General features: G+C 41.4%; 1 protein-coding gene across 45 annotated transcripts in view; it reads left to right on the plus strand.

The window, feature by feature from the left end:
- The window catches only part of MAP2 (microtubule associated protein 2), a 224,578-nt gene that overhangs the window by 191,585 nt on the left and 12,985 nt on the right, over positions 1-20,008 (plus strand). For 26 of the 45 annotated variants that reach the window (XM_071562691.1, XM_071562707.1, XM_071562712.1 and 23 more), the window contains 4 exons: positions 2,937-2,998; positions 6,752-6,925; positions 8,331-8,484; positions 11,203-11,546. In XM_071562691.1, the coding sequence (XP_071418792.1) occupies positions 2,937-2,998; positions 6,752-6,925; positions 8,331-8,484; positions 11,203-11,546 (734 nt within the window). The remainder of the gene's footprint in view (positions 1-2,936; positions 2,999-6,751; positions 6,926-8,330; positions 8,485-11,202; positions 11,547-20,008) is intronic. The other 19 variants (XM_071562719.1, XM_071562734.1, XM_071562714.1 and 16 more) reach the window with 3 other exon arrangements.

Raw genomic sequence — 20,008 nt, forward strand, 5'->3', positions numbered from 1 at the left:
AGTGATGCCTGGCTAATGGAGCCCCCCAAAAGTCCCTTGGCAGTGTAGTCTATAGAGCTTTCATTATGTGGCAGTCAGTTAAAACTTCCATGTTGCATTTATTGTGACTTTAAAATGAAACTTATCCAGCTTTAAGATACAAATATCTACCAAAAAAAGTTAATATTTGCATTTATTTTCTGTGTAGTAGCCCAAGAAATGACGTCTTTCCCCTAATGCTCTTCAGTACCAGAAAAACAAATTCCCAAATCACTGGTAAGCACTTGCAAATGCCAGTAACTTAGAGCACCATATCCACGAGGGAGGGGCTGCTTTTTGAGAGGCTCGTCCTTGAAGTTTGAAAAAGAAATTGCATGGCTAGCCCTGAGGAAAGAGTTGTGAAGTCTTTGTGTTGATTCTGTAGCTCCCGTGAGGGAAAGCCCAGCCTGGGTTATTTTGTCAGGGGCTGGGAGACACCACTGCAGTTGTGCCATCAAAGAGTGGTTTTGGTGACAAGGCCAGGACAATGACCTGGCTGTAATACACTTCTGTTCCTTCAGTTCTGGGCTCACCCCCTGAGGTAAAACACATTTGTTGTGTATTTAAGCAGCAGGGCCTGTAGAGATCTTGTGTTTAAATAGTGAAGTTGTGGTACTTTCAGGTACATCAGCATGAACAGCACAGCTCTTCTTGTGATTTCAGAGTGTTAACTGGTTAGTGTTCAATACTAGGGGAAGGAGAAAAGCTCTTTGTGATTATTAATCAGAGAAGAGTTGCAAAACAGACCCACACCAGCCGTAACAGATGTGATAAAGTGTGACAAAGGAGGGTTGTGCTGTATTTATCCCTGTTGCTAATTCAGAAGAACTGAAGTGCACAGTTATATATTCTTTTCCTCCTCACAAGTTTTCTCTCCTACTCCTCAATTTCCAATATATGCATACATATATATTTATGTATGTACATAAAGAGGGCAGAACTGGAGTGGGAAGTGTGACAGAAAACCAGGGATGATCTCACTGCACCTGAAAACTACACTGGGAAAGGAAAAAATTAACCTGCCCTGTCCTGTATGAGGCATTATGGTTGGTTACAGAGTTGGAAAACAGTTGTATTTATAGCAGAAGGTTGTCATTTGTGACTCCTGTTCTGCTTCTATGTTTACCAAAGTGCCAGTAGATTCCACATCTAGTTCTTGTTTGGCAATGTTATAACGTGGTCCAACTTTACTGGGTGTGCATCTTAATTTCAGGCTCCAGGAGACTTTGCTTACACAAACTCTTGTAAAGCTGTCGTTTCTTTGGTACCTTGAGTTAACATCTGGAGAATAACTACACATTTTTCTCTAAGAGATTTCTTTTAATTTGGTGAGAAATTAGGCGTTTTGGCAAAAAGGATTTTACAGAGATAAACATGCAACCTCACAAAAGCATTGCAACAGATTACTAGGACTAACGGCCATTGGTATAGAGAACCTTTGTTACCCACAAAAGGAAGAAAAGAAAGGCAGAGAAATTAAGAAAAGAAAGAATAAAGAAAGAAAAAGAGGGGAGAAAGAACATAGTTACCACTCAAAAGGTCACATGTTGATGGCTTCGAGAAGAACAGGCCAGAGCAAGATGGAGACCTTGTTTGTGCTCTGGTCACTGTGGCCTCTCTGTCCAGGTGGAACCTTTGGTTCACCAACCACTCTGTCCCCCCAGCCGCCAAGAGGGGGCTGCAGCCAATCAGAGGCTCCAGCGGGTGCAGTATGGGCAGGTCACCAGGTGCACCTCACTGATTGGCAGGTCCCCCATGTCTGCTCCATGCCTGGTGGCCACAAACCTCAGTGGCCATCTTGGCTGTCCGTGCGGGTGCTGTCCTGGGGGTCTGGTGCTCTCCCCTGACACGCACACACAGACACACATATAACACATACACACACACACACAACACATGCACACACACACACACACAGAGGCACTCACACATGTTTAGACACACAGGGACACGCGCACACACATACAGACAGACGCAAAGAGGCACACAGACGCACGCACAGACTTGCTCAGAGGCACACACAGGCACACACAAAGACACGCAGGCACAGACACAGGCACACACAGACACACACAGGCACACACAAAGACATGCAGGCACAGATGCACACAGACACACACGTGCGTGCAGACACACACGCACACACACTGACACGTGCACACACACACAGATGCAGGCACACACACAAGGTGGTTCTGACCCAGTAATCACTGATCTGCTGTGTAATGGGTGCATCACTTCCTGAGCAGCAGCGTTGGGGTGAAACTAATAACCTGCTTTCTAAAAAGCTTCCTCATTCAAAAACTTGAGATGGAAGCTTAAGTCAAAAAGAAAAACCTTGCCTCGAACCACGTTGTAAGAGATAAACAAAATACTGAATTAACATACTTGATGTTCCAGATATAAATTGGATTTCTAAAGTTTAGGGGCTTAATTGACCTTGTTGACACAACCAGGATTATAATTCAACAGCAAATCTCTCCCTTAGGAATGTTGGCTAATGTTTTAGAGTCCTCTCTTAAAATTTTGATTTGTGGATGACTTAAAGGTGCCTTATGTTTAAGGACAGTCCTGAAAATCAGGATGCTAAATTGTCTGAGGATTGACTTTCAGAACCGGTGACTCTTTTAGCTGTCAGCTATTTCTTGAAATATTTTTCTTAGTTTCTAGACTTGTAGAAACATGAATACAAAATTTTAATTTGTTTGAAATGCGGAATGCCATTTTACCTCAAGATGAATACAGGAAATTACTAAGGCAAGTATATTTTTGCATACAGTTTCTGCATACAGAGTAATTGACAAAGTACTTGCTTTGCACAGTAGTTCCAAGGCATATAATGGTTCTAACAAATGAACTAAACAGAAATGCTTCTTATTGTTGTTTTTAATTATTAAGTCTTTCTTTGGGTTTCTCAGCAGCAGGTGGTGAAACAAACCAGGCTCCTGGTGTATTTAAACAAGCAAAGGAAAAACTCTCAGTGAGTAAAATCATCTTACTGTTCATCTTTATAATCTTCTTATTGCATATCTTTTTGTATTAATTCAGTAAGTAATTGTGCGTTTTGTTTAAAATCAGTTTGCCATATTTGTTACTCATTTAAAAGGGTAATTAAAACCACCTTTCCTGAATAACATCAGAAGCACAGTCCCAGGTAGTAGATGGTGACAATTTGCAGATCTATAGGAGACACATCGACTCCAAACTGCAGGAGTTTGAGTCTGATCAGCATTTTGAACTGTCATCCCGTGGGATAAGTTGTTATACCTTGGCCTTTATTGCAGCATCCAACTTGCATTACAACCTTTCTCAATTGCTGTGTAGGCAGAAACCCTCCTCCAGGACTCAGTGAATGTCTTCTGATAACACCTTTCCATAGCTAAGAGTTCTGCATGGAAGTCATTGGCCAGTAGAATATATAAGAGGGTGGCCATTTCCTGGGCTGCCAGTGTTTTAACCTGAGTTATGTGCCTTGCCTTCAGCAGCTCTACAGCCTTTTCTGCCCTCTGTGTCTGGCTCTCCTCAGCAAATGCTGCCTTACTCCATGCTGACCCTACACTCATTCTGCTTCATAATTCCAAAATCACCAGGAAACTATCCTCCATTCACTCCCCTATGCACATATTTTTTCCGTGACACTGACACATGCTAATTCACATCTACAACATGATACTTACTCATTGTTAGGCATCTAAGTTCCATAGAATTCCTCTAAATCTCCTAATAGATTCCATAGCTGATGTTTCATCTGTTAAACCAGATTACCTGTTCTTTGCAGAACAAAATGCTTTGTCACATAAAGTGCTACATATAATTTATGAATTGTAAGAAATTGTTAATGCTGAGAGCAGCATAACTGATTGGAGGCCTTGGAGGAGGCATGGTTTTTCAGGTCTGACCATTTTCAGGCACATAACTGGGAAACTGTCTGAGCTTCTTTACAAGTACAGTAAGAAATATCTGTACAGGTTTCTGGACTGAGTCAGCAGCGTTTTATTGCTGTCTTTTCTTGGGAGATGATCAACACTTACACAAGAGAAGTCAATACTTGCTCATTTTCAATGTTTATGGAGTGCCCTAAGTATAAGCACTGCAAAATCATTTTGTGCAATTATCTTTCTATAAGCCTTTCTTATTCCTGTCCCTTTTGTTCTAGCAAAGATCAGAAGTCTGTCCCCTGCTACTTGCTCTCCTTGTTGCCTCTCCTCTCTTGATTGCCACACATACAGCCCTTGAACATTTTCTCTTCTGTGCCTTGCCTTTGCTTCTATAGATGTCTTCCTTTTTTGTTGCTTTGTTGTTTTTTTTTTTATTTTCAGCATATATGTCCTTCAAGTGCAGCCTTTTCCTCTCCACTGGTAATATTAGATCATCCAATTAATCAGTTTTGTTGTCCATGTCCAGAGTGCAGTTTACACTCTGCTTTGCAGAACAAGTTCAGGGAAGGCAGAGCAGTTCCATCTGCTGGAAGGAGCTGTGTACCTGCGTTTCACAGCAAATGATGAGAACACCTGTCATGTGTTAAGAATACCTCTGAAATAAAGTGAGGGTTCTGCATCCCCACTTCAGCAATCCCTGACTTTCAGACAGGGTTACATAGATCTTTTTGGGCAGCTGGCCCTTGTAGCAACATAAATTACAGCAGAGGTCAAAGATAATGTGCTAAGGGAGAGGAAGAGTTTTTCTGGGCAAAGCACAGGCAGGCATTGAGACGTGGTTTCTTTGCTTGTTCTGCCAGCTTTGAGCATCTTACTTCAGTCTGGTTGGGCCAGATTCTTCAGCTGTTACTGATGCAAAAAAATGCCTTGCTCCCTAAATAACATGAAGGGAATCTAGACTGTGATAGTCTCAGAGCAGGGTCTTGCCTTTTCCCCAGCTGTTCCACTGACAGACCTCAGTGTCATCCATCTTTAGTGTGCCTGTTAGATCCAGGTATTCATGGAGGACGAGGTCTCTACACTGGGCTTAGAATCTTAATCTATGAGTTTTTCAGCCTTGTTATATGGGAAACATTTTGCATGAATTGAAAAGGACAAAAACCTCTGAATGAACATTTAGACCTCACTCTGCATACTTAGTTACATCTCAAGTTCAGAAAGCTGGGTGAAAAGTGTTCATAGAATGTCTGCTTCTTGGGCCACTTAGCATAGATACACTGCTCCCACAGAGTTTCAGCATAATAAACACCTTAGTGGGTTTGTAAATAGGGTCCAAAGTTTCACAGGTCAATGAGACCCATAAATTGAACTATGACAAACCAGTTGAAGTCTGGAGAAGCCTTTGATGTGACAGGAACACATATTCTGCAGTTTCTATGTAAAATAATTATTCACTGGTTTTATTCTGTTTATTCTCAGACAGTAAAATAAGTATTAAAAGAAAAAGGCATAAATATCTAGCAAAACTCATTCTAGGAATATATTCTTGCTAGTAAAGCACTTCTATCCCTTGAACAAATTCCTTGTCTTGCTACTTGGTATGGATGGTGGCATCCAAAAGAACTCCTCTCAGCCGTGCTGTACAACTGGAATGGTTTTTTAGGCACTTCTGCAACTCAGTAATTTGTGTGATGTCATGGATGACATTCAGCACACCAGTCTGTTTTCCATAGATTGAGTATGTAGCTTAAGCCAGAGGCTTGTCAGGGCTGGACTGCCCATTCTTTTCTCATTTTCTAGTAAAGACAACTTAATGAGCAATTCATACACCTTTTCTGATCATTGGGAAAGTCTAGGGGATTGACTTAGATCAAATACCAAGTTTTCTACAGCTAAAATTCTGTACATATCCCAGAATGACTGGCCCGTTGGGATTGTTCATATGTGTGATGTTCATATGCTAGTATGACTACAGAGAGAATCGGAACTACCATGGTAACACCTTAGCAATTGTTCTTTATAGTATCAGTTGTACCTGTGGGAGAAAGAAAAGTGTTGCTTAAGCAAGTAGTCCTATTCTGTTTCAAGGAAATTCCTTTTTGTAATGCAATTAGGTGCTCCTAATTGTCAACGAAGATTTTCCATCCATTCTGTTGGTTTTTACTTGTTCTTTCAATGGGATATTATTATTCAGAAACAAACAAGTGTCTGTTCACAATGACATATCATGTCAACCTTTCAATCACGTATAGGTTTCCTTATCCCAGGACTCCACACTGTCAGTATAAGTTTATGAATTTCTATGAAGTGACACCAAATGCCCAGAATGTAATATCTGAAGTGCATTAGGGATTTTCTCTGTACACAGTGGCACAAGAAGCAATACTGTCTTGTCCTTTTGTTTTTGTGGGAATATAACTGTTAACAATTTTACTTTTAAGATTCCCACTGTTTTATTCTTGAGTGTAACCTGAAGGGATATACTTCAAATGCATAACTTTAAAGGAGTAGGATCTCTTGGTGCTCCTGTGGCTTTGCACTTGTTTCTAGTGCAGCCAACCAGCAGTTGTACCAGTTCAATGTTGCACGTGGCACCGGTTTTGTCCTATTAACACAACACCAAAATAGCATCTGCAGAAAAAGGCACTTCCTCGAGTCAGTTACTCTGACCCAGATGGTTTCAGTCAAACAACACAAAACTGAAAATTCCATGCAAGTCAGCTCTGCATAGGCACATTACCAGAGACAGGAAAAGTATTCATTCATAGCTTGCCTTTTTAGTTTTGGTCCATGTTGCATGTATGTTCCTTTTGTCCAGGTTCATGTTGTGTTTTCTTTTGTTTTCTCATAACTAGACTGCCTCTTTGTCAAAGATTCCTGCCTCAAAGTCTAGAGCAAAGTCATTGCTTCCTCCAAGACCCAGCTCAGCTTGCTCATTAACCACTAAAATGGCCACTTTTCTCGATAGAGACAGTTACTATGTTCGGCCCTCCTCAGCAGGCCCAGGAGACTCAAAATCAGATATTAAGGTAAGGTAGCAGAGTTGGTAGAGAGAGGTCGGAGATGTGTAGGTGAACTCCATAGATCATATTTTCTACCCACTGAATTTGAGTAATTCTTTGCGAAGCTTACATGGAATTACTTACACCCAGTGGCAGGAAAGCTGATTATCAGGCTACAAGATCTGGGCTACAAAATGGATAAAAATGAAGGAGATTCACCAGAGGAAATATAAGTGAGAAAAGTTACAACTAGAAAGATGTAACTTCTTTCTGTGGATGATATGGATGCTGCTTTATTGACTGCTGAGAAGTTACACCCATTTGCACATGAGTAAGTGATAAAGAACAGCAGGACTAATTTGCCATCCAAGTTTAAAAAACTGTAATTTTCAACCAGTTAATATTCTTTGAAATCAAATTCAGTCCCCAATGTAGGAAAGTACAGTTCTAATCAGCAGCAATAAGGGCAGAATCCAAATGCTCTAGGAATCAAATTTAGTCAATGCATAGGACCTGATTGAAGAAGTTGCAGTATAAGTTTTACAATATGCTTGACAGTCCATCCCACCTTCCCTGTGCTTACATTTCACTTGTGTTTGAAATCTACATTATGCTGATTGACTATCTCCATTTAAAAATTGTTGGCACTATTGTCTTTCATTTTCTGTGTAATGCTGTGCTTGCTGTGTCTTTTACTGGTTGGAATTATTGTCCTTTGTCTTCAGCTTATGCAAGGCTGTCTTTGGCTGCACATCCCCTAAATATTCCCCCAAAATATTCTAATATACATGTCCATTGGTCTAATGGTAAAGAGAGGTTTACTTTACCATGGTAAAGAGAAGGTATGCAATGATTTCAAAAAGTAAAAACTTTAGTATAGAAGGAAATAAAACACCACTGTTAATAATGCTGCACTGAAGAAAAATAAATCCAAAAATAAAAAAACCCAAATCCTGTAGCTAAAAATTCTTCTCAATAAAAAAATTACAAGTTAGTGTTCAAAATGACCACACCAAACAATCTACTGTGGGGTGTATTCTGGGCACCAGTAGTGCAGTTACTTTGCAGGTTAAGCTCACATAGGAATTTCACACTTAAGCATAAGAGAATTCTTTTACTTTGAACTGGAACTTACATTAAAAAAAACTTTCTAGGAGCCAATTGTGGAATCCATCCATATTTAGATCCAAGAGTATCCATATGTGTCTTTGGTACCTCACAAGATGGCTGTTAGGTGGTTCAATCCAGTAAAGAAGCACCAGGGAGCAAAGCAGAGCATGCAAGGGGACTGGATCCCCACAGGTTCCTGTGTGAGGAGTCAGCTGGGCCCATGGGATGAGGTTTCCTTCTCTGTAGATAGACTGAGAGAAATCACAGTCCAAAGAGTGAGTTTTGAAAACTAAACCTTCCTTTTTTATTTTGATGCTATTAGGATGGAGTAAGCAAGAGTCCTGAGAAGCGTTCCTCTCTACCAAGACCTTCCTCTATCCTTCCTCCTCGACGAGGCGTATCAGGAGACCGAGATAGAGAGGAGAATTCCCTCTCCCTCACATCTTCTCTTTCCTCTTCAGTACGACGGACCACCCGTATGTTTTTTCACATATTAACCCTCTCCTACTGCTGTGGGTGTCTCCACCCTTGTTAGATTTGTCATACTCCTATGGCGTGATGTGTCTGATGCTTAAGGATTTTAATGTGCATTTTATAGATTTTCATAGAGTTATATAAATTGAATAAGTTTTCCTAAGTCTCCCACATTTTAAGTAGCATTTGGAAGTTACTGAACATTTTCTCACACATTCCTGAAATTCTGTTAGACACACATTACCAACGACACACTGTTTTGAAGAACACCTGCAAGACCTCTAACTGAGACAATAAGATAGCTTGTAGTCAAAACAGGAGAGCAAGCTCAGAGCCCTTCTATCTCCACTAATATTGTTTTGAAAGCCTTTTGCAGGATTAGGCATCATATCCCTACCTTTGACCCTGAGGGGTAGGACTACAGTGGGCTGTTGGAAATCAGAGCCCCACAGACTGGTTTTGTTCAGATACGAAGTACCTGAAACCAGGGACAGGAAGCACCTGCAATGCCCAGAGCCAGGACTGCTGCCCAGACTAATTGCTAATTGTAGAAAATGCCTTTGCAAGAAGCTGGGTGAGGTATTTATCACAGAGCATTAACAAACAGCAGCAAGAAATAATGAGTCAAAACTCAAGTAGGCAACATGAAATATTCAGATGGATCTTGGAAAAGTGAATCTGATAGTTACAGTCATTAATTTGCTGTTTCCAAGTAATTATCTCCCTATGCTCTAATCCTAGGGTAAAATCTCTGCTCAGTATTGAGATGTTAGCTAGTGGAGTGACTCACTGGCGGAAGTTGGGATAATGAACCAGCAAGGTCCTTTTATGAGGACCAAAGATACCAAATCACAAGGCAAAATAAATTACAGGACCAAGAAAATTTTACTGAAACCCCCAGAATTTTCAGCTAGATTTGCATTCAGATCAGGCCTCAGAAGCCATGTGTGGCTTCCTGCTTTTCAATAGGAATTCCTCTGTTTTCTCTGTTTAGAAAACAATTGAGCCTTTTTTAAGACAGTTTAAGGGAAGTAGATTATTAAATTCTGCACAAAAAGTCGTTTGAAATTCTTACATGATGCTCCAACGGTAAAACAGAGACCTTTTGTAAGCATAGTGCCCCCCAGCTGCCACAGCAGCCCATTCTTCTGACTAGCAGTGAGAGGCCATTGAGCATTTGCCAGTGTGGTGAAGGGCTGAGGAATGAAAAATAAATATACCAAAGCTGCAAGGAGATGGGAAAAAAATAATTTCCTTGCTGTCTCAGTATATTAAGAGACTTTAGGGTTGGTTTGGAAAGAAAATAGTGTTTAGGGAAACTGGAAGTGAGTGGAGTATGTTCAATCTACCTAATGAATCACATAGAGCAAAGAGTGTCTCCCAGGGCCCTAGGGCAGCAGTGTGTTGCATTTGCACCGCCACCATTGCTTAAACAGAATGATTAGAAAACACTTTAAGTAAGAATTAGCTTAGTCCCCCTGGATGTTTTAGAGAGACCCATTGGATTTATAATTCCTGAACATCTTAAGGTGAAACATGACATGCACACATTTGGCATTGGGGTCCCCAGGCTTTGAGGGTTGCTTTGGTCTTTCTCTCCCTCAGTATTCTCAGCAAAGCTTTACTTTAAGCAGCACATGGAAATACCTCAGATTCTGTTTATTTATGTTTGAGAGTTAGGAGCAGGACTGGCTGCAGAAAGCACAACTAAACTGATCCTTCTACTCAGTGAAATGGACTGGAAATATCACTGAATGGAGCTGCTACAAAATGATGTAGTTGTTTGGGGTCTTTTAACTTGCATGCAGATGTGTCTAGAATGTAATTTTATAAAGGTTGCTTCCTGTAATGGTTTTCTTTCAGTGCACTAATGAAAATAGCAGTTGAATGTAAGTACATCTACCCATTCACTCAGCAGACCTATGGCTTTGTGCATTGCTGAAGGCCCACTCAGGGTTCAGCTGCAGATCTGTTATGGGTTTAGCCAGGTGGGCCTAAACTTAGGTTTTAAAGTTCAGCTAGGCCTGGGAATTGTCAGCTGACTTGAGCTGGGCTGAGCTAGCTAACAGCTGACTTCTTCTAGCCAATAATATTGTATTCCATACCATATTGCATCATCTCAAAAGGGGTAAGAGCTGGTGTGTGGGTGTGGCTTGGGCAGTTGCTTCACAGCTGTGGTGCCAGCAAGACACTCTGCTGTCCCAGCAGTGGCGTGTGACCAGCAGCAGCCAGGCACTCAGAACCTTTAGTTTCAGGAATACTATCAGAATTTTTCTCACTCTCTGTTTTAATGCCCAAATCCATTGAAATTGGTGACAACTTTCTTTCTGGCTAGTCAGGTTGTTGGATCAAGTCCTACAGGCTAGATTCCAAGGGTGCTTCTCATCCTTTCCCCAAAACAGAAGTAAGTGTGATGTTGTGCCTTGTTTAGCATGCTTTACAGGAAGCATGGGTGCTGTGGGAAACAGCCCTGTGTTACAGAATGGAAAGCTCAGTCACAGTGTGAGCAATAGCTCAACCTCTCAAGGCAAGGTAACTCCTGGCAGGTTGACTAGAAAAGAAAGCCAGAGAGACAGACATCCAGGGTGCTATTCCAGCAGTAGCACAGCCATCTTAGAGCTCTGTCTTGCTTGGCATACACAAATGGTCTTGGAAGTACAGAGGGAAGAAGAGATGTATTTATGTGTCCCTAATGCTGGGGTTTTTTTCCTTTCATGTAGGATCAGAGCCAATTCGTAGCAGAACAGGAAAAAGTGGAACTTCTACCCCCACTACTCCTGGCTCCACTGCCATCACTCCAGGGACACCACCAAGCTATGCCTCCCGTACCCCAGGCACTCCAGGGACACCCAGCTACTCCAGAACCCCTCACACTCCTGGGACCCCCAAATCTGCAATACTGGTACCTACTGAGAAAAAAGTTGCCATAATTCGCACTCCTCCTAAATCTCCAGCCACTCCAAAGCAGCTACGAGTTATTAACCAGCCTCTACCTGACCTCAAGAATGTCAGGTCCAAAATTGGATCAACAGATAATATCAGATACCAGCCTAAAGGAGGCCAGGTAAGGATTCCACTCTTTTATGTTCATTCATATGCAATGTAGTCTTAGGTGGGCACCTTTGGGATAGGGATGGGATAGGAGCCATTTTGAGCCACCTTGGAAAGCGACTTCTGTTCTCCATATGCCTTGGTTGATTATGTTAAATGGCATGGACAAGGACAATCTTCAGAAACTATTTTGTGACCTGAAACTAACAGTGCCTCACTGAGATCAATTGAAAAAATTCAAACAAGAGTTTGCACTCCATGCCATAGATATGTTTCAGCCTGCATCTCTGCAGCTGCTGCTTTATCAGTACCAGCAATTAAAAGAGATTTGATTTAAGTGAGTTGAAAATCAACCCAGATAGATGTTAGCAGAATCACACAGCACCACTGCCCTTTACTATGCCATTTTATATGATATGCATTGTGTTGGGTGAAGTTCATGAGGGTTGCAGCCTCCAACGTGGTTAATCCGCCCCGACTTAAAGATAGTGGAAGGAGGCAGATATTAGACTTAACTGTTTTTCTTGCTTCAGAGTTTGAATAAGCAGGAACAGGGCTTAAATTGTATAACTAGATCATGTTTATAAAAAAGTGTACACATAAGAATGCGTAGTAAGACAGATCAGAATTTTTATTCTTACTGTCTGAAAGAGAAAGAACTCTGTGACATCTTGATGTCATTAAAGCTGAAAAAAGAGTCATTTCATACCGTGCAGTTATACAATGAAGTACATTGTCATGAGGATTGCTTTCAGCTAAAGTCTGAACATGTGTATGGTGGCAAAATCAAAGGATCTCAGAATGGTTTGGGTTAGAGGTGACTTTAAAGATCATCTAGTTCCAACCTCCTCCCACATGGCCTTGAACACTTGAAGAATTGGGCATCTACCACTTCTACCACTGGCCTGTGCCAGTGCCTCACCAGCCTCACCATCATAGATTTCTTCCTTATATCCAATCTACTCCTGCCCTCTGTCATTTTTAAGCCATTCCCCCTTGTCTTATCACTCCATGCCCTTGTCCAAAGTCTGTCTCCAGCTCTTTCGTAGCCCTTTTAGGCACTGGAAGGGGCTCTAAGGTCTCCCTGCAGCCTTCTCTATTCCAGGCCGAACAACACCAGATCTCTCACTCTGTCTTTGTAGCAGAGGTGCTTCAGCTCTTGGAGCATCTTCATGGCTCTCCTCTGGACTTCTTCCAACAGATCCATGTCCTTTCTGTGCTGGGGACTCCAGAGCTGGATGCAGCACTCTAGGTAGGGTTTCACAAGAGCAGAGGGGCCGGTCCTTCCTCGACCTGTAGGTCACTCTTCTTTTGATGCAGCCCATGACACAGTTGGTTTCCGGGCTGTGCGTGCACCTGACCAGTGCATGTCCAGCTCTCATCCACCAGCACTCCCAAGTCCTTCTGCGCAGTGCTGTCCTCAGTCCATTCTCTGCCCAGCCTGTGTTTGTGCTTGGGTTTACCTAACGCTGGTGTAGGACCTTGAACCTGGCTTTGCTGAAATCCCCTGTTACTACAAACAGAACATGCCAAATTTTGGAAAGGGCAGTAACGATACAGGCTTTTACACTAAGCAAAAGCTTTTGGAGACTGAGGGAAGATCAGAGATGAAGCAACATAAATCTTCCTGAGGTATGATGATTCTTCTTCTGAAGAGTCTGTGCTTGATGCCCGACCAAGCAGAGCTATAGCCAGAGCTGGAATAGTCTTCCCTCATTTTTGGGCAATGCAGAAATGGTAGCACAGATGGCAGTAAAAGCCAAAATTATGTCCAAACAATTTGTCATTCTATTTGGATGAAGTAATGCATTTTATTAATGTTTAAAGATTTCTAAAACCAAATCTATAACCTGAAAGAAATTCTATTTTATTTAGAAACAAAGAGGTTGAATGAGGAAAACGACTATAGCTTACTAATATTTATGCTAAAAATATGGGCAACTTAGTCTTGTGGGTGTCTTGATACATTTTTTGAAAGGGTAACCTGTGTATTTCATATTGATTCTGGACAGAACCCCATGATGAAAACACCCAGAGCCCTCAGCTCCCTTTTACTTCCCTGGGTTTGCTGAGTTACAGCAGTGGCAATATGAGTGCTGTATGAAAAGTTCACTCCTCAGCCTCCTCCAGGAACAGGACGTCAGGGGTGAATAACATGCTCCCCATTCAGCTATCCTGAAAATAAGACATTCCAGAAATCTGGGTTGCAGTGTTTCCAAGTCAGATCTTTATATTACATGCATGAGTTTTGGATTTCATAGTGGAACTTAGAAAACACTGAGGTTTTCCTAGTGCTGTCTCAAAAAAAAAAAAAAAAATTGCATCAAAACTTAACTTTGCAGACCTATGCCTGCTGCAGGTCTTTCAAAGAACAGGCTCATATTTTAAAGAATAAGCTATCTCTTAGGTGTTGATCCTGTTTTCATGATAAGTTAACACATTCAGAGCTTTCCAGCGGATTTGGACAGTAGGCAGTTACTCCTAAAATGAAGGAGATAATACCTCTGCTGTTCTGCCTTTATTATGGCAGGTGTTGGTGTAATTCTTTTGTACAGGAGCTCCTCTCCTGTTTGACATATTGTGGAGCAGATGGTCACAGTACAGGGGCTCCAGTAACACAAGCTCAGACTGGGTTTCTGGGTTAGCATTCCTGATAATGGGCTCAGCTGCTGGACATGGGGACCAAAACCAGCACCATGATAGTCTGTCCTCCTCCCACATACTCTGTCTGGACTCTAACAACTGTACAAGACCAGGGAGCCACAGCAAATGGTATTTCTTTGTTCACACCATGCCTAGACAGCTACATTTCCTTAGCAACTCTAACGAATTGCACAGCCATTGCTGGGCAGTGAAGGATTGCATAGCACCTGCATTTCTCTCCTGCAGGCATCATGGGGAATATCTGCTGGGTGTACACAATGTCTCTGAAGTTAAAGCACTTTTTAGTTCCAGAGGTATGTGGCCACTGAGCTGTGGGTTGGGCAAAGAGAAGCTCACTGCAGTTTTCCTTCATGTCTCCTTTATGCCAGAGTTGCTCAGTCTAGACAAGATGTTTTAGGGTAATTCTTTTCCAGTTTCTGCAGTTGAATTTTACAGGGCCTGTGAGAGGAACACATGAAAGCTAATTTCATTTCCTTGTGTCTGCTCACTTCCTTAAAGTCTGGTAGCAAATATTGCCCTGGCTGAAATGAACTGTTCTCAGCTATCTGCTTTTAATGATACATGAAACAAACAAAAAGCTGCTTTATAACCTGAACTGGAAGTGCCGATAGCAACAACCACAGTAAAAACAAGCAGACAAAAAAGCAAAGTAAAGTACATAAACATGACGTGCAAATCACTAAAGAAATACAGATATGCAGCCCAAAAGTGTCATGTGGAGACAGATTATCCTTTTACCAGAAGCATATCTGAACCTGGCACAAGGGCTTTTCTTAACTTTGAGCTGTCCTAGAGAAAGCTGCACTCTGAAACTGCTAGAGGCTGAGGTGCAGAATGGAAGAAGCAGGGGATGTTGAATACTAAATGAATCAAGAACTCCAGTGCTTCAGCCTTGAACTTCATCAAAAGCTCATTAAGACAGACTGATTTTACTTTCATGTCTGACTTGTCAGCCACAGAAACAAAGAAATGGAGATAAATTGTTCCACCTAACAGAGGCAGAGGGGTGTGTAGTATGAAGAGCATGCTTCTAGGGGAGGAAGCAAACTATCTCTGCACTGCATTAAGCTCCTACTAGGAGTAGATGGCTTGAGATGTGTTTAATTGGTATTCTGCAGTCTGGAGAAATGAGGGTTTCTTTGCTCTGTGATGCAGCCAGGAGGTGGTTCTCTGGTTTTCTCTTTATAGTAGATTATTGTGAAATGTATCATTCTTGGCAGAATTCAGAGGCGATTTGCTCATGGATATGTCTGCTGGGCTTCAGATGGATTTTCACACCGTATCAGCTGTGGAGGAAATGCTGAGCTTTCAAAAGTAACCCATTTGCATCTGTTATTTCTCACACAGCCCAAGGGAAGCATGAGGGAGCTGGGGCAAGGGGTTGGAAATCTGTTTCATATGTCAAGACTGGTTGGGTTTTTTAGTTCAGTTTTTTTTCTCTTCTTGAATGCTGTCTATGAATGTGGTTTGAACCATATTGGAATAATACAAAAGTGCACTAATTAAGTCTTTTAATTATTGACAAGACACAGTATTTATTAAGCCTCTTAGGCCAGGAACCAAAGATAAAGGCAACCTGGATTTCTTTTAATTTATTCTTAAAATACATACATAAAATTTTAGTCATGGGCAAGAGTTTCGGTGGATGAGAAGCATCAGAGCTTCATCACAGTGAATGCAGCTGTACAGACATGTAAGGCATAAGCTTTAAAATATCTTTAGCGATAGTGACAGACAGGAACTTTTTAAGAAGTAAGATGACATAGAAAAATGAAATACCTAAGCCATGTTGAAGAATGAAGGTTTTCAGGAAGATTCAGAACTTCACCTCTTCCCTAAACTATAGAAAACAAAGCGCAATTAGTTATGGTTCAGAAAGTTGGAAAAACTACTGAACACTATTCAGTAAACCTTTTTCAGAAGCCATGAGGATTCTGGGACAGAGAAGAGGCCTTGCATAATATGATAAAGTAGACTGGAACAGGGAAGACATCTCAGAGCTGGGCAGAGAGGCAGGCTTGGATGAGTATCTGTTGTAGTCTTCACACAAGTTTTTGTTAGCTTCAAAATGAGTTTGGATAACTTGAGAGTTTCTCCCTCGACACCCCTACACACTCCAATCACCACAATTCATGACCCAATCTGCAGAGAACAGTATTCTTCTGGCCAGTTCCTTGCCTCAGCAACAGCCTGCCAGGATGCAGGGACAGACAGGAACCAGACCTGAGCACCTGCTGGAGAAATACAGGTCAAAACTTCTCAGTAATTTCCCCTTGAGATGACATCTTAAAAATCTTCCTCCTTCTGTTTCACTTGTCTTTGCACCACATTATCAACACTGATGACTGCCCAAAAATTATTTTGAAGGTCTAAACTGAATACTGTTAGTGCACTGGCTGGTTAAGAGTGTCCTGAAAGGTGGAAAATAAGGCGTAACAAAAAGTACAGTCTGAGCTGTCGCTGGGTACTTTCTCCCATGTCCTTTTGGCTGATCATGTGCTTTTCTCCCAGTCCATTGTGATCCATGGCATAGTTGAGCCAAAACCATTTTGGCCCAAGTCAAGAGAATGTCCCTGCTCGGGCCAGTCTTGAACAAAAGTGAGCTTGTAAGGGCCAAGCTTTGTGCCTTCCTAGCCAGAGCCACGGGAGCCAACTGTACAGGGAAGTGTGGACAATATGTAACATGGCTGTTGTTATGGTACATAGCTAGTGGGAGACCAGGAGGAAATTGTTTCCACACTGTTGGATGCGCTTACTGGAATAACTACTTGTGTATTTGTCAAGTCTGCAGTTCAAAACTGTAAAATAAATTTATCTCTGTCAATCTATTTTGGTTTTTTTTCCTTTATGCATTCCCAGTTTGGGGGATTTGCAAGACATTTGAAAGGATTTGTTCTGGACTGAAAATTAGAAACTGATTCATATCTTCTTAATTGCAGATTACAAATGTCAAGAGAAATTAGGAGTTTCAGGTACACCTTCAAAACTCTGTCACAGATCAAAACCATAATGTTCAAGTTTTTAAAATTTAGAATTTTTACTGATAATTACCCATTGGACAGAAATAACATCTTGCAGCTCCTGTGTTCAGACTGCATTCATTTAATGGAAGGCTTGCCTGAGTACAGTCTGTATAGTTAAGCCTTGAATTATTCTAGATAAAAACATAGATCTTCTTCCTGACTCATATTTTTGAAAAATGAAGCAATCACTGCCAGGCTCTAACAAGTGTCAGAACACAGAAAGGTGTTTGGTTGGTATAAATTAGCAGGGAATTAAGATCTGACAATCAGTTTCTCTGTGGCTGTTGCAGAGTAACATCACTGCTCTGCCTCAACCTCTTGTACAAAATGCATCATGTCCTTGAGAGCAACCTGTGAACCACCATCAAGAGGGTCACAAGCAGTCTGATGGGGCTTTGGCCACTAACAGAACTTCCACCGACTGCAGTAGCCACAAGCCGATGCTTCTCCCTCTTTTGAAAGCACTTAGGAGCAGTTCCCTGATTCCTGCCAGTCGGATGAGGTGTGTTCAATCTGTCCAGCTAGAGCTGAAGACACCACTTTCTGGACGATTCCATATCTTTCCACTAACTACAGTTAGCACCTTAAAGCAACCCATTCCAACTCTTGGCTGGCTCATGTTAGAAGAGTCAAATTCCAGCTGCAATGTGCCATGCATGGTTGTTCTCTCATTAATAACAAGGGGAGAAACTGTAATTTTTTCCTAGACTAGATGGAAGTTACTAGGATATAAATTACTGTGAAAGTCTGAGTCATCCCAGCAGGAAAGCTCAGGAAAGGAGGTGTTTTCAGCTGAGCTGTAACTAGTCTAGATTTAAGAAATAAAATGAGAAATGTTGTTCTTTGAGAAAAAGTGTTCTGATGCAGCATAATCTGGATCAGAGCTGTTTTGTCATATAACAGCATTCTGTCTTGCATAGAAAGGTAAGAAAAAGTTTATTTTGTTAGATGCAAAAGAGCAGGAAAGGATAGAAAATTTGGGATTTATATTACAAATTTGGATTTGAACAGTAAAAAGAGATGCTACGGGACATATCTGCAGAGCATTAAGAAAGCCAGCCTGCATGAAGGATCAATGCAAAGTATTTTTGAACTTTTGAACTGATCAACCTAATTGTGTCCATTATTCTGAAGTAAAGAAATTCCAAACATTGTGACTCAAAACTCATCCCTTCAAAGATAAGGAAACTAATTTGAAACCTGTGATACCTGATGCTCAGCACTTGATATTTGAAGCTATTTGTACTATTTCCATGAGTAGGGACTGTTGTGTCTAAAATTGACGTATCCAACTCTGTAGTTTAGCAAAATCTGTTTGTTTGTTTGGGTTTTTCTGTTGAAAGGAGTAGTAAACAAAGGATCCTCTGTTTCAGCTGAATAAATTTCACTCCCAAGATCTTTTTTATTTAGTGTGCATAAATCTTCTTCAGTAATTTTTACCATTGTTTTTATCAGCTCCCCAGCTTTAGTGAGGAGCATGATTGTCTATTGACTGTAAACTCTTTGGCATGGAAAATGTCCATGTCACTTTGTACTTCACAGCATAATTATGCAAAACCTCTCAGTGTTTCTGTACAGGCCTCTTCTCCCTTTATTAGTAGGGGTGATACATTATTGTACTGTACATTATTTTGCCTGTGCTGTGTCCAGCACAGCCTTTTATTTTGAATTTCAGTAGCTTATGGGGTGGTAGCCTCACTGGTGTGTGTATCCACTAATTCCAGGAGTGCAAAGGCTGGACATGATCACAAGCTCCATCTGTAGGTGTGGAAAGTCTGAGGCACAGTCTTCGTCTTCAAGGATTTTGCTCAGCCAATTAAATACTCTTCCCCTCCCTCTCCTCTACCTGTAGCCTCTGCCAGGAGCATGAAGACTGTAGTATCATCTGTCCTTGGCAGCTTATAGATTTGGAAGCACTTGTGGAACTGCCTTGCGATTGTAATCAGGTTTTAACCCTAACTTTGCTTCCTGTCTAAGATGAATTCTTGTCTCACTCAATCCCTGTGTTAACTGGGAGACCAAACTGAAATAATGTCTAGTTCCTGGGTTACAGCTCCATCAAATGCTGTGGTAAATAGAAGGAGCCTGCCCTTTTTGACAAGTTGCTAGGAGTCTGGGAGTTTTTCCCAGTGTCACAGCTCAACAGCATATTCAACAGCAAGTGGAGCCAATCCAGATTATTTTTAAATGCTTTAGGCAGAGTGTTTGTGGTGGAGCTTCTCAGAGGCCCTAATTTCAAGGCAAGGAGAACTTAAATCATCAGCTTCTTGGAAATTATATTCAGAGTCTGTGATTTCATCAGCATCACAATTTTAGTTCTTCAAATATCTTTGTTTAAGTGTGCACCAGTGTAGTATGCCACAGAAGGGAAGCTGTTTATGGATTCTCTGCTCAGATGCTGGTATGTTGGGGGCTTTTCCTTTCATTGTGAAAAGCAGCTGAACTGAACGATCCTAGGCAGCAATGGAACATATTTGCATAAGCAGCTTTTAGTCATTGATGTTGTCTTTACCAGTGAGGCACAACTGAAATAAATAGTCTCTGGCATTTCTCTACCTTTGCCTCAATGTTTCTACAAATTTCTGCTTATCATGAACCCAGCAGTGCAGTACTGACACAGGAGGACCTCAAGCAGGCCCCTGAACTGCCAGCTCTTGTACATAGAGACTTTAATCTCCAAATTAATTTTCTGTTAACAGGAGTCATATATCTAACTAGGAGGTTCACAAGTATTGACAACTTGTTGTCTTCTCTTCATGCCAGCCACCTTAACCCAAAAGCATCCTCT

This window comes from Pithys albifrons, chromosome 8 (genome assembly GCF_047495875.1).
Source record: "Pithys albifrons albifrons isolate INPA30051 chromosome 8, PitAlb_v1, whole genome shotgun sequence".
NCBI lineage: Eukaryota > Metazoa > Chordata > Aves > Passeriformes > Thamnophilidae > Pithys > Pithys albifrons.